This window comes from Denticeps clupeoides, unplaced genomic scaffold, assembly GCF_900700375.1.
Source record: "Denticeps clupeoides unplaced genomic scaffold, fDenClu1.1, whole genome shotgun sequence".
In the NCBI taxonomy this organism is placed as follows: domain Eukaryota; kingdom Metazoa; phylum Chordata; class Actinopteri; order Clupeiformes; family Denticipitidae; genus Denticeps; species Denticeps clupeoides.
Genome location: NW_021630113.1, coordinates 16,949 through 28,146, shown reverse-complemented (window position 1 = coordinate 28,146; position 11,198 = coordinate 16,949). Strand labels below are relative to the sequence as shown.

Sequence of the window (11,198 nt, the reverse complement as noted above, 5' to 3'; positions counted from 1 at the left end):
ACACACGACCACATGCTCAACACACACACAGAACACACACACACATCACCACCACTCAACACACACAGACATACTCAACACACACAACACAAAACACCATACTCGACACAGAACATATTTTCATCACAAAACACCACACATACTCAAAACACACAATAAAAACACGCAGGTTTTCCTACTATAGAATGCTAGTGCTGGGCGGCTTCTTGCTAAACTTAGATCTCTAAGGTCCAGAGGGTAAACTTTGCATACTGCATGTGATTGGTAGGTAACCCAGCACCCTTAGTCAGCGGGGTACTTTAATTTGATACAAACATGAGTGTGACGTTAATTCGGGGACGAACTCTTAATTTGAAACAGCGGTGTACCACCGGAAATGGTGGCGGCCGACTGACCTCTGTGATTCTGCCGTTACATATTAATGTGATTAGCAGCTGCTGCAAGGACCATGTTAATTGGCATTTGCTGGCATAAAACTAATTGTAATTTCGTTTATTACTCCGTGTTTGAGTTAAGTCTTCAACTTCTGATTATATAACAAGAGGCTTCCTCTGCGGACCTTGGGCCGCGTCCGAAACAGTTGAGTTCACTGCACAGGGCGCCCTGCAGAGGATGAGCAGAGAGATTGCGCACGCAGCCCGTCTCTCTTTTAACCAATCACGGGCTCCCGTTGGACCACGTGACTTATCTCCGCTTTGACCAATCAGACGCGGGACCAGAACTGTCTTTGGCGCACGTCGGAGATCACGGCACCGGAGCAGCGGCACGAATGTCGGCCCAGGTAGGCGGCTGCGTCCTCCACACGTTCCTCCGTCATGAGTCTCGATTCTCTCCTGATGTATGGAGGCCCGTTTCCTCCACATCCATGTCGGTGTAGTTGTCAGGATGACTGCAGTGGCACGTCACGTGTCGCACGTGTTGTAATTGGATGTGACTCTTGGCAGGAACGTGGTGGTTTTAGCTGGAGCAGCACGTTTCTGGAACCGACGGCGTAAATCTTCTTCCTTTTATTTGCAGCCTCGTGGAGAAGAATGGCCACGATGGCCATGATGGAGGTCACACTGAAGAACTCCCCACTGTCCATTAAAATGGCTGCTCTTCGCGTGGTGGACCTTCCCCTGTCCGTCTGCAGCTCCCTCGGCCAGGTGACCAGAAGTTGATGTTCATGCACTGAGGAACGTGTCCTAGTGGAACGTGAGAGTCCCTCGCGGCTAAAAGTGGCTGGTGAGAGGGAGAGTGTTGAAGGACGGGCTCACGTCATTCGAAACATCTACAGAAATAACCAGGCAGGAGGAACTAACTACCCACACAGACCTTTTTATTTCTGACACCTGGAAGATGGTGGCCTAGCGGTTAAGGAAGCGGACCCGTAATCAGAAGGTTGCCGGTGATGGTTAAATACAGAGGACACATTTCACAGTGACACCGTGTGCTGTGCTGCAGTGATAATCACTTCACTTTCAAGGTCCAGAGTTTGACTCCAGGCTTTTGTGTTTGTGTGGGCGGAGTTGGTCCTTTCACCACAGAGGACATCGTTGCTGCTCTTCACAGTCTGTCTGAAGGTGCTCGTCCACCTGACCTGCGAACACCGTCTCACTCTCCCTTCTTCCTGTGTTCTAGGTGAGCATCAGTAGCGGAACGAAGAAGCTCCTGGCTGCCACCGCGTTCGGTGCCATCTCCCTCGTCCTCCTCGCCCGCCGCTTCCAGAGGAGGAAGGGAAAGAAAAACGCTCTGTCCCCATGGCAACCGGAGACGTTTGACCTCCTCAACACTGTCCTGTCGGAGAAAGGTTCCATTCAAACATGCAGTCACCTCCATAAAGACATTGTCACAGTAGGGATGTAGTGATGCACCGTGAATCGGCTTTGAAGCCGTAATCCAGTAGGAAGCGCACTAATGCTCGGATTAGGAATGCATCTGAACCACAACGCATATAAATGTTGGGGCAGGTTCACAAACTTCGGTGGTCTGCAATGGTGCAGCAATCAGCGACGGATATTACCGTTACCGGCCTGTGGAGCGAAATTCCACTATGGCAGTAACGTAAGATCCAGAGAAGAGGGTGTTGACCATGTTATAGTGCTGGAAGTTGTGGCAATAAAATGCAATACCCATTCTGTCAATTTGTGAGCGCCAGGACAGATCGATTGGAGTTAGTTTAGTCGTTTTGTGAGCAACAGAAGAGGTAGATGGGAGTTTGTTTGATTTCGTCGTTTTACGAGTGCGAGGTTGATGGGAGTTTGATTTTGTCGTTTTGTGAGCGCCAAGACAGATCGATGGGAGTTTGTTTGATTTCGTCGTTTTACGAGCGGCAAGACAGATCGATGGGAGTTTGTTTGATTTTGTCGTTTTTACGAGTGTGAGGTGGATGGGAGTTTGATTTTGTCGTTTTGTGAGCGCCAAGACAGATCAATGGGAGTTTGATTTGATTTCGTCGTTTTACGAGTGCGAGGTGGATGGGAGTCAATACTTCGTGGTTAAAATTCACGTTGAGCAGCCTGCTATAATGACAATTGCCTGGTCTGTAATGTTTAGTAATTTCACGCTGCCTGAAATGGCAGTAATTGAAAATATCCAGCTGTATGGCGCCATCTGCAGGACTGGAGGTTGTAGTAGCATGCTGACTCATGTCTGGTGACCTTATTAAAATGGTAATGCTCCTCTTGCTGCTCCGTAGGCGGGAACGTGTCCGGTGGCCGACTGTCCGGCTCGCTGCAGAGTCTGGCCTCGGTAAGGCTCCTCAGCATCTTCACTCCGCTTGTTCTGATGCGGTAATGCAACGTTTTCTCCTCCGTAGCTGAAAAGCATCAACACGGCCAGTGCCTCGTGCTTCTGGGAGAGAGGAACCGAGGAGCCCGACGTCTGCAGCATGGTTACCATCCCCGTCACCACACCGGAGAACCTCTACATGATGGGTGAGGGACGAGGCGCCGCGTCCTGGCGTTGGCGAGGAAACGAGGCGGTCTGACTGCAGCGCTGTGCTCTGTGTTTGCAGGCATGGAGCTGTTCGAGGAGGCTGTGCGGCGCTGGGAACAGGCGCTCCGCTTCCGCAGCCGCCATGCGGAGGACGAAGACAGCTGCGCGTCCGTGAAGCTCGGAGACGCCATCGCTCAAGAGGCCGTGGAGGTGAGCTTAACATGGTCCAGGTAAACCGTGGTATGGACTCATACTCACGACGTGTCACTCACTACTGCGCATCAGAAATGATAAACGATGATGATACTTGATTTTGGTGGCCTGTCTTCATTTTAGTCTCGTCTTTGTCTAGATTTCATTTTAGTTTTTATTAATCTTGGTCTCGTCCAGACTTTTTTTTTTTGAGCACTATTTTAGTTTTTATTAATTTTTTTTGTTTAATGAAATTCTATTTAACCCAGTCAATACAATACAGTCATACAGTCGTAACCAAAAGTTTTCAGAATGACACACATCCTGGTTTTCACAAAGTTTGCTGCTTCAGTGTTTGTATCAGTGCTGTATTGAAGTATAATTACAAGCATTTTAAATTTCATCTCCAGACAATCATTTTTCCAGATGCCCCAAACAATCGGACATGGGCTTCATCAGAGTCCTCAGCGGTCTAATCTTTGTACTTCTTACAGAATATTAGTATGTCCTTGATGTTTTTCTTGGAGAGAAGTGGCTTCTTTGCTGCCCATCCTCCAAAAGTCTTCCTCACTGTGGGTGCAGATGCCCTCACACCTGCCTGCTGCTATGCCTGAGCAAGCTCTGCACTGGTGGCACCTCGATCCTGCAGCTGAATCATCTTTAGGAGACGATCCTGGCACTTGTTGGACTTTCTTGGGCGGCCTGAAGCCTTCACAGCATTTGAACGTCTCTCCTTGAACTTTCTGATGATCTGACAAATGGTTGATTTTGGTGCAATTTCAGTAACAGCAGTAAATGTTATGTATTCTAGCCTGTGAACTTTTTATGCAACACAATGATGACTGGACTATGGTTAACGGAGGAAGAACAACGATTTCAAGCATCAGCCTCCTTTTAAAGCATCAAGTCGGCTATTCTAACTCAATCAGCAGGACAGAATGATCTCCAGCACTCATTTCCCATGTTAACAAGAGAACCACTGAAATGATCTCAGCAGGTCCTTTTGTGGCAGGGCTGAAATGGGTTTCTGGAGTATATGCAAATTGGCATAATAAAACCAGAAGCAACACTCTTTCTGAAAACCAGGATGTGTGTCTCTCAACTTTTGGCCACGACTGTACAAGTGCCTTGAACAGACTAAAAAGAAAATGTTTAGTAAAACCTTGTTCAAATTCTGAAATGGGTTATCTTTTCCACTTCGTTGTATAAAAAAACCATCGCCATATAAATATAACGCACCACAAGCATTCTGAAATATGAATAATGCCAGGAATGTGTGTTGAGTAAGTGATGAGGAACAGAAAATTAATTAATTCACGATTAAACGAGGGAAATGTTCTGTTTATCAATTTTGTCTAGTTTTTATTTTATAAACCATGTTTAGTCTCATTTTAATTTGGCAAAAATATTACAATATATTTTGTTATAGTCACATGAGCAGCATTTATGTCTTTATGTCTGCTAATTGGAGGTAAATCTGTGCAGCACCTGGAGAACAGGTGAATCATGTTCCATATTGATCCTGTATCAGTTCGTGACCCTTGACCCCCTGTCCGCCTTGCAGGACCTCAGTGCCGAGTTCATCCACAGGCTGGAGTCTCTGCTGCAGCGAGCGTACCGCCTGCAGGAGGAGTTCGAGGGGGCGCTGGGACTCTCAGACCCCGCCTCTCACGCCAGTGCCGGTTAGTGGGACGCTTTTACCCAGCATGCATCATATCAGTACGGGTCCAGCAGTTTTCCGCGTCCTCAGCCTGACCTTTAACCCTGCGGAAGCTGTAGGTTTGACTGGGTCGGTCATGTTCTCAGTAGGAGAAACTGTACCTTGCATTACTGTTGCCATGGCAACACGTTTTGGGCAGAGACGTTTGCCGGAGGGATTTTAGACTTACGGGTGCTTAGTGAGAGCCGATGACCTCCAACTCGCACATGCGGCCATTTCTCCCAGGATCTGGGGTTCAGACTGCCACAGCGCCACCAGGTGTCAAATTTCAGACCTTCGCACCAGGCCTGCATATGGGGACATTGATATGGGGACAGATGACATAATAACAGTAATATAAAGGTCGTGTGGTGTGTTGAACTGTATCGGACCGCCGGGTTCAGTTTAGCTTTGACAGTATTACTTGATTAGTGGTTTAAAAGTGTGAAGTTTACAGAGTGTTACTGATGTGTGTGTTTCTCTCCCTGCCAGACCAACACACGGACATCTCAGCAAGGGAGGACCTGGATGAATCCTGTCTGAGGGACTCCATCAGCATCGCGTCCACTGACTCGTTTGTGTCGGCCGCTGAGGTGAGACGTTATGTTCTGATGAGGACGGACCAGATCTGTTTATCCAATCAGATGCCAGGAGCAGGAAATATGCGGAAACCTCCATTGCAGCCATTTTTTTGATCAGGGTGACTGTGGTTTTCTTCTAAACCCAGGATCATGGGTTAAATAATGTTTCAGTTGTCAAGCACACATACAGTACAGGCCAAAAGTTTGGACACACTTTCTCATTCAACGCGTTTTCTTTATTTTGATGACCATTTACGTTGGTAGATTCTCACTGAAGGCATCAAAACTACGAATGAACACATGTGGAGTTATGAAATAAGTGAACATGTTTTATATTCTAGTATCTTTGCTCTGATTACTGCTTTGCACACTCTTGGCATTCTCTCGATGAGCTTCAAGAGGTCGTCACCTGAAATACTTCTCAAACCGTCTTGAAGGAGTTCCCACAGGTGTTTAGCACTTGTTGGCCCCTTTGCCTTCACTCTGTGGTCCAGCTCACCCCAAACCATCTCGGTTGGGTTCAGGTCCGGTGACTGTGGAGGTCAGGTCTCCACTTTTTAAGTACAGAACTCCACGTGTTCATTCATAGTTTTGATGCCTTCAGTGAGAATCTACCAACGTAAATGTTCATGCAAATAAAGAAAACCCATTGAGAAGGTGTGTCCAAACTTTTGGCCTGTACTGTAACGGCAAGAGTAACAAGGACAAACCCCTCCCACTATGTCTTTGGTCATGTGACCACAACCCCTTTACCAAAATGGATGCAGAATCTCAGTGATATGACAGTGCTGCTGCGGTTGCTTTTTGTGGGCTCTGTAGTGGACGGTCTTCGTGGAATTTGGGGTATAGACCTGCACTTGAACCCCTGGACTCTTCAGTCCAGCAGACTGTGGGTGAATTCACATTAATCTCATGAAAAGAAGACGTCTTTTACATGAGACGAGCTGCCTGTACAGGGCCTAGAAAAAGTATTCGCTCCCCCTTGGCTCACAGACCAGCTATGAGGACGTTAACCAGAGAGGCAGCACAGAGACCACAGGTCACCCTGGAGGAGATAGGAGGATCTGTCCAGAGGACCACGACCCAAAGCAAATCTCGAGAGGAAATGTGTTTGAATGTTCTAGACATGTCCAGACAGGAATCCAACTGAGAATCTGAGGTGAGACTTGAAGATTGAAAAGCTGGAGATGTTTTACCTTGAGGGATGTCCCAGTGGCAAGATGTATTCATCTCACAGAGACTTTAGGAGGGTGAAGGGTTTTCTAGCCATTCGTGGGAACGTGGCCCCCACTTGTCCCTCAGGTCGGGGTGTAAACTCGTCCCTCTCGGCCCTCAGCTGTCGGAGAACAGGGACCTGCGGGGGACCCACGTTCTGGGCGCGAGGTTCTACCAGGAGGCGCTGCAGCTGGCCGAGGAGGGCAAGATCTCCTGCAGAGTCCTGAGGTAGCCGTGTGTCCGCACGTGGGGCGCGTCTCTCGCCCACTGCGCTCGGTTGTAAACCTGATTCCTTCACGCAGGACGGAGCTGCTGGAGTGCCTCGGGGACGCCGATTTCCTGGCGAAGCTGCACTGCGTGCGACAGGCCTGTCAGGTATTTGGGCTGCAGCTCGGTTTGTGTTGTCATGGATACAGACCTGCAGTCCCAGCACTGATCTGTTCTTCCCAGGCCATTTTGAGTGAGAGAACCACGAGGGCGTTTCTGGCAGACACAGGAAAGAAGATCTTGTCGTCAATCATCGTGAAGGCGCGGAAGGTCGGTCACTCGCCGTTCTTTTTCCACTTGAATTCAACGCAGACGTTGTTGGGTGAATATATGCTGTGTCCGGTTCCAGAGTCCCAAGAGGTTTGAGGAGGTGTTTGAAGAAATGATCTGGTTCCTGGAACAGACTGAGCACTGGGAGAACACTGAGATGGAGCTGGCCACCCGCGGGGTGAGTTCTGGGTCCCTGAACTACACCAACATATGAAGCGTTGAGTGATTCAGTCCTGTCCTCCCGCTGATCAGGTCAAGCATTTAAACTTCTACGACATAGTCCTTGATTTCGTCCTCATGGACTCCTTCGAGGATCTGGAGAACCCGCCCATCTCCATCCAGAATGTGGTGAACAATCGCTGGCTGAACAGCTCATTCAAAGAAACGGTGTGTTATGGACACAAAGGCAAAGCACAGCAATGCATGACTGTTGCTTTGTAGATGGTTCTTCAGACTGACCTGTGGACATGTTCTTTCATCCCTTACTGTAGGCTGTGGCATCAAGCTGCTGGTCTGTTCTGAAGCAGAAACGGCAGCACATCAAGGTAGACGTCGATTCTCCTCATAGACGTGATGGAGCTTGTGATGCCCCTTCAAAGGAAATTTTTTTTATTTATTTTTGACTCATCTTCAGGTCCAGGATGGATTCATTGCTCACTTCTACGCTGTGTGTGAGCAGATCAGCCCGGTCCTGGCCTGGGGCTTCCTAGGTCCTAAAAGCTCCCTGCATGACTTCTGCTGCTTTTTTAAGGTACAGTGCAGAATCTCAAATGCCATCCACTCATTTTCATTACAGCCAGTAGCACAAGGTCTGTCATAAAATAAAATTCTGGACGTGGAAACTTGGGTAACTTTGTTCCAAGATGATTATGTGGGTGTCCGTGAAACGCATCATATGTCCGGCAAGTATTTTTCTGACTACATATAAAATTTAGCACATGCGACATGTTCTAATGTAATTTCTGACTAACTACCCACCCGTTTCTTTATTATTATTTCTGAACCTAGTTTTTTTAGGGCTGAAACGTTTGCCCAAAAAAAGAAAACATTTGAGGTAAAATCTTTGCCTCAAGGCTTCGTTTAATTAGTCAACTATTTTATCACTGATTATAAGTACCGTGCAGCAGCATGAGCCTGAATATCACAAGTTGAATTTGAGCTGAATATTATTTAAAATGTTGTTACTTATGGGCATAACACTAAAATAATTTATAATGTAATAAAGAGGCAAAAATCAGTGTTTAAAATTCAAAATCTGATGGAAATCAGCTACGCAACTGTTTAAGTTAGATTATTAGGAATACTTTAATTGTTTGCATTTTCTTTTTACTATTTTGTACCTTTATACTCAGATGGGCTATAGCAGGGGGTACATCACTTCTATTTCATTAAAATAAAACGAAGTACAAATAGGTTAACCTAAGATAGTCAAGTTGTATTTCATTTTTTTTTTCTATATAAATCGTACGTTTCACAGAACGGTTGATTAAATGGGCTCAGTTCTGGAGCCAATAAGCTACTTGTTATGCTTTGATATAATTAAATAAAATTCAACCTTTTTTGTGGAGAATAACAGCTTACTAATTTTTTTTTAACACACCATTGATATAGTTGTTTAAAAACACAAAAGTATGATTTACCAGAGTATAAAAAAAACCTGATCCTTAATTACAAGAACATTAGATAGTTTCAGCCCTAGAATAGTTTTTTTAAAAAGGGAGGAGGCAGAAAGCATGATTGACAGCTTACATTCCTCATTCTAGACTATTTAAACCCCTCATCGCCACCCTTTCTCTTCCATTCTCTACACTTACCCCATGTACACAAACGTGATCACGCCCACTACCAACACAAACATGCAGGTTACCAGGCGCTTTAATTCCAGCGTTCTGATGGGTGAACTGGTGAATTAGTGAACATTAGTGACCACGCCCACTACCAACATGCAGGTTATCAGGCACTTTAATTCCAGCGTTCTGATGGGGGAACTGGTGAATTACTGAACATAAGTGACCACGCCCACTACCAACACCAACATGCAGGTTATCAGGCGCTTTAATTCCAGCGTTCTGATGGGTGAACTGGTGAATTAGTGAACATTAGTGACCACGCCCACTACTGACACCAACATGCAGGTTATCAGGCGCTTTAATACCAGCGTTCTGATGGGGGAATCCAGCTTCTATTCATATAAATCTAAATCTCTGAATGAAAAATAAAAGTATGGAATGGTGGTGTGAGTGGAGGGTTCCAGTCGTGCCGTTTACCAGAATCTCATCTCTCTGCGTCTGCAGGACCAGGTGCTCTTCTTCCTGAAGGACATCTTTGACCTAGAGAAGGTGCGCTACACCTGTGTGGAGATGCTGGCCGAGGACATGCTGCACCTGCTACACCGCCGGTCCGAGCTGCTGCTGGCATACCTGGGCGCCGACTTCCTGCGTCACCTCAACAGCTGCGCCGGCGCACCTGCCCACCTCGTGCCCACCACTCTGCTGGAGACCAGGGTGCAGTGAAAGGCTTTACACGAGCCTTGGATGCTTCCTTCTCCAGTTCAATCTTCTACATGCTGCTAAATGAGAAGCTTGTCACATGTTCTGCGTTTTCAATGTTTATTCTGAACACAGAGAGACCAGAAGACGTGCAGTTCTCTGGAAACACTTATGTTCCAATGGAGATTTATCTGGATTAAGATCCTCTTCAGATTAGTGGTTAGTAGGCTCTCACACACTACAGGAACTCCTGGTCAACTGCCTAAAAATAGCTGTTTATTTCTGTCATTTGAGTCAGGCCGCCTGCCCTGTACCAACACTTTCATCTGCGTGGCATTTAAAATCACTCTGTGGGGCAGGGAAAGAAAGACGCACGTTTCTTTTTATAGCTTTGCTGTATTTTAGTCTATATACAATTTATGTGGTCTAATAAATAGTTATTTCATTAATCCTTGTTATTCCAATTTCAATCCAAAGTGAAATATACATATATTAGTAAAAGTCCAGAAGAATCCGGTAGGTCATAAATTATTTATCTGTATAATTACGCTACAAACGCCAGGTTACACCCCACAGCACAAGTCGCAAGCCAATAAAACAGGCAATTACTGTGAGACAAGAGTTTTGAAAGGACAACTTTTATTAAATCAACATGTCAACACAGTATTCACTTATCTAACAACTCCAAAAAAAAAAAGAAAAAAAAAAAAAGTATAAAAACCAAACACCGAGCATGTCCACCGCATCATCACATGACACCATAGTGAGGTTTACCTCTAAGCCACGTTCCACATTCTCTCTTCTTTCTCTACACGCCCGCGCATTCTGCAGTCAACACTTTGCTCAGAAGGAAGGAGTGGCTCTCAGGCATAGAAACTGACCAGCAACCAAATCAGGAGAACAGGGGAAACAGATCACAACTGCGCAACACCACCTGCCTGTCTGACACGTCTCATCATCATAATCATCATCAGTAATCATTATCATTGTGTAAATGCACTTAAATCCCTAGTCAGGGGGAAAATGATCATTCAAAATATACAAAATAAAAAATAAACAGAGCTCGACTCAACCAGGAAATGTCAAAATGGCATGATGTTGAAGAATGGCATTTCATTAACACACACATGCCCCTGAACGCAGCAACAGCACACAGTTTTAAGCCTGAAGGTACTTGTTACCTTAAAGACCGGCGCCCTCGAACGGCCACACAAACGATTCTATCTCAGGGCCTGACCTTATGACCTATGACCCCCAGCGGCTCCGCACTGTGAGTGAGAATTTGGACATTAGCAATAGCATCTGCAGTCATGTACACAGGCAGAGAGACACGGTCCTGTCACAGGTGCTCCTACATGCAGGATTATTATATTATTATTATTATTATTAATAACAACAACAACAACAGGCTCTACAGGTCTACACACTTACCAGGCACTATTCTCAAATGGTCATTAAAAACAACGGAAGGTTCAGGGGGGAAAAAACATCAAGTCCAGCAAGTCCTACTTATGCACATGACAACATTTTCTTTTTTTGGGGAAAAAATTAACTTTCAAAATTTGAAAT

At 45.9% G+C, this 11,198-nt stretch overlaps 1 protein-coding gene across 1 annotated transcript; it reads left to right on the top strand.

Moving 5' to 3' along the window:
* Positions 1 to 602: 602 nt before the first annotated feature.
* On the top strand, positions 603 to 10,078 carry LOC114783735 (mitoguardin 1-like). Its single transcript, XM_028969245.1, has 16 exons — positions 603 to 781; positions 1,018 to 1,145; positions 1,621 to 1,789; positions 2,678 to 2,730; positions 2,798 to 2,915; positions 2,996 to 3,126; positions 4,673 to 4,790; positions 5,300 to 5,400; positions 6,725 to 6,831; positions 6,906 to 6,978; positions 7,054 to 7,140; positions 7,220 to 7,318; positions 7,393 to 7,527; positions 7,632 to 7,685; positions 7,775 to 7,891; positions 9,435 to 10,078. The coding sequence occupies exons 2-16, from the start codon at positions 1,032 to 1,034 to the stop codon at positions 9,651 to 9,653; spliced, it is 1,695 nt and encodes a 564-aa protein (XP_028825078.1). The 5' UTR covers positions 603 to 781; positions 1,018 to 1,031; the 3' UTR covers positions 9,654 to 10,078.
* The last annotated feature ends 1,120 nt before the right edge of the window (positions 10,079 to 11,198 follow it).

What these genes read in the sequence shown, in the direction of transcription:
- LOC114783735 (XM_028969245.1), top strand. Translation starts at nt 1,032, where the DNA reads ATGGCCACGATGGCCATGATGGAGGTCACACTGAAGAACTCCCCACTG. An exon ending in GCGTGCGACAGGCCTGTCAG is followed by an intron (nt 6,979 to 7,053) that starts GTATTTGGGCTG and finishes TGTTCTTCCCAG; the next exon opens with GCCATTTTGAGTGAGAGAAC. An exon ending in AGAAACGGCAGCACATCAAG is followed by an intron (nt 7,686 to 7,774) that starts GTAGACGTCGAT and finishes ACTCATCTTCAG; the next exon opens with GTCCAGGATGGATTCATTGC.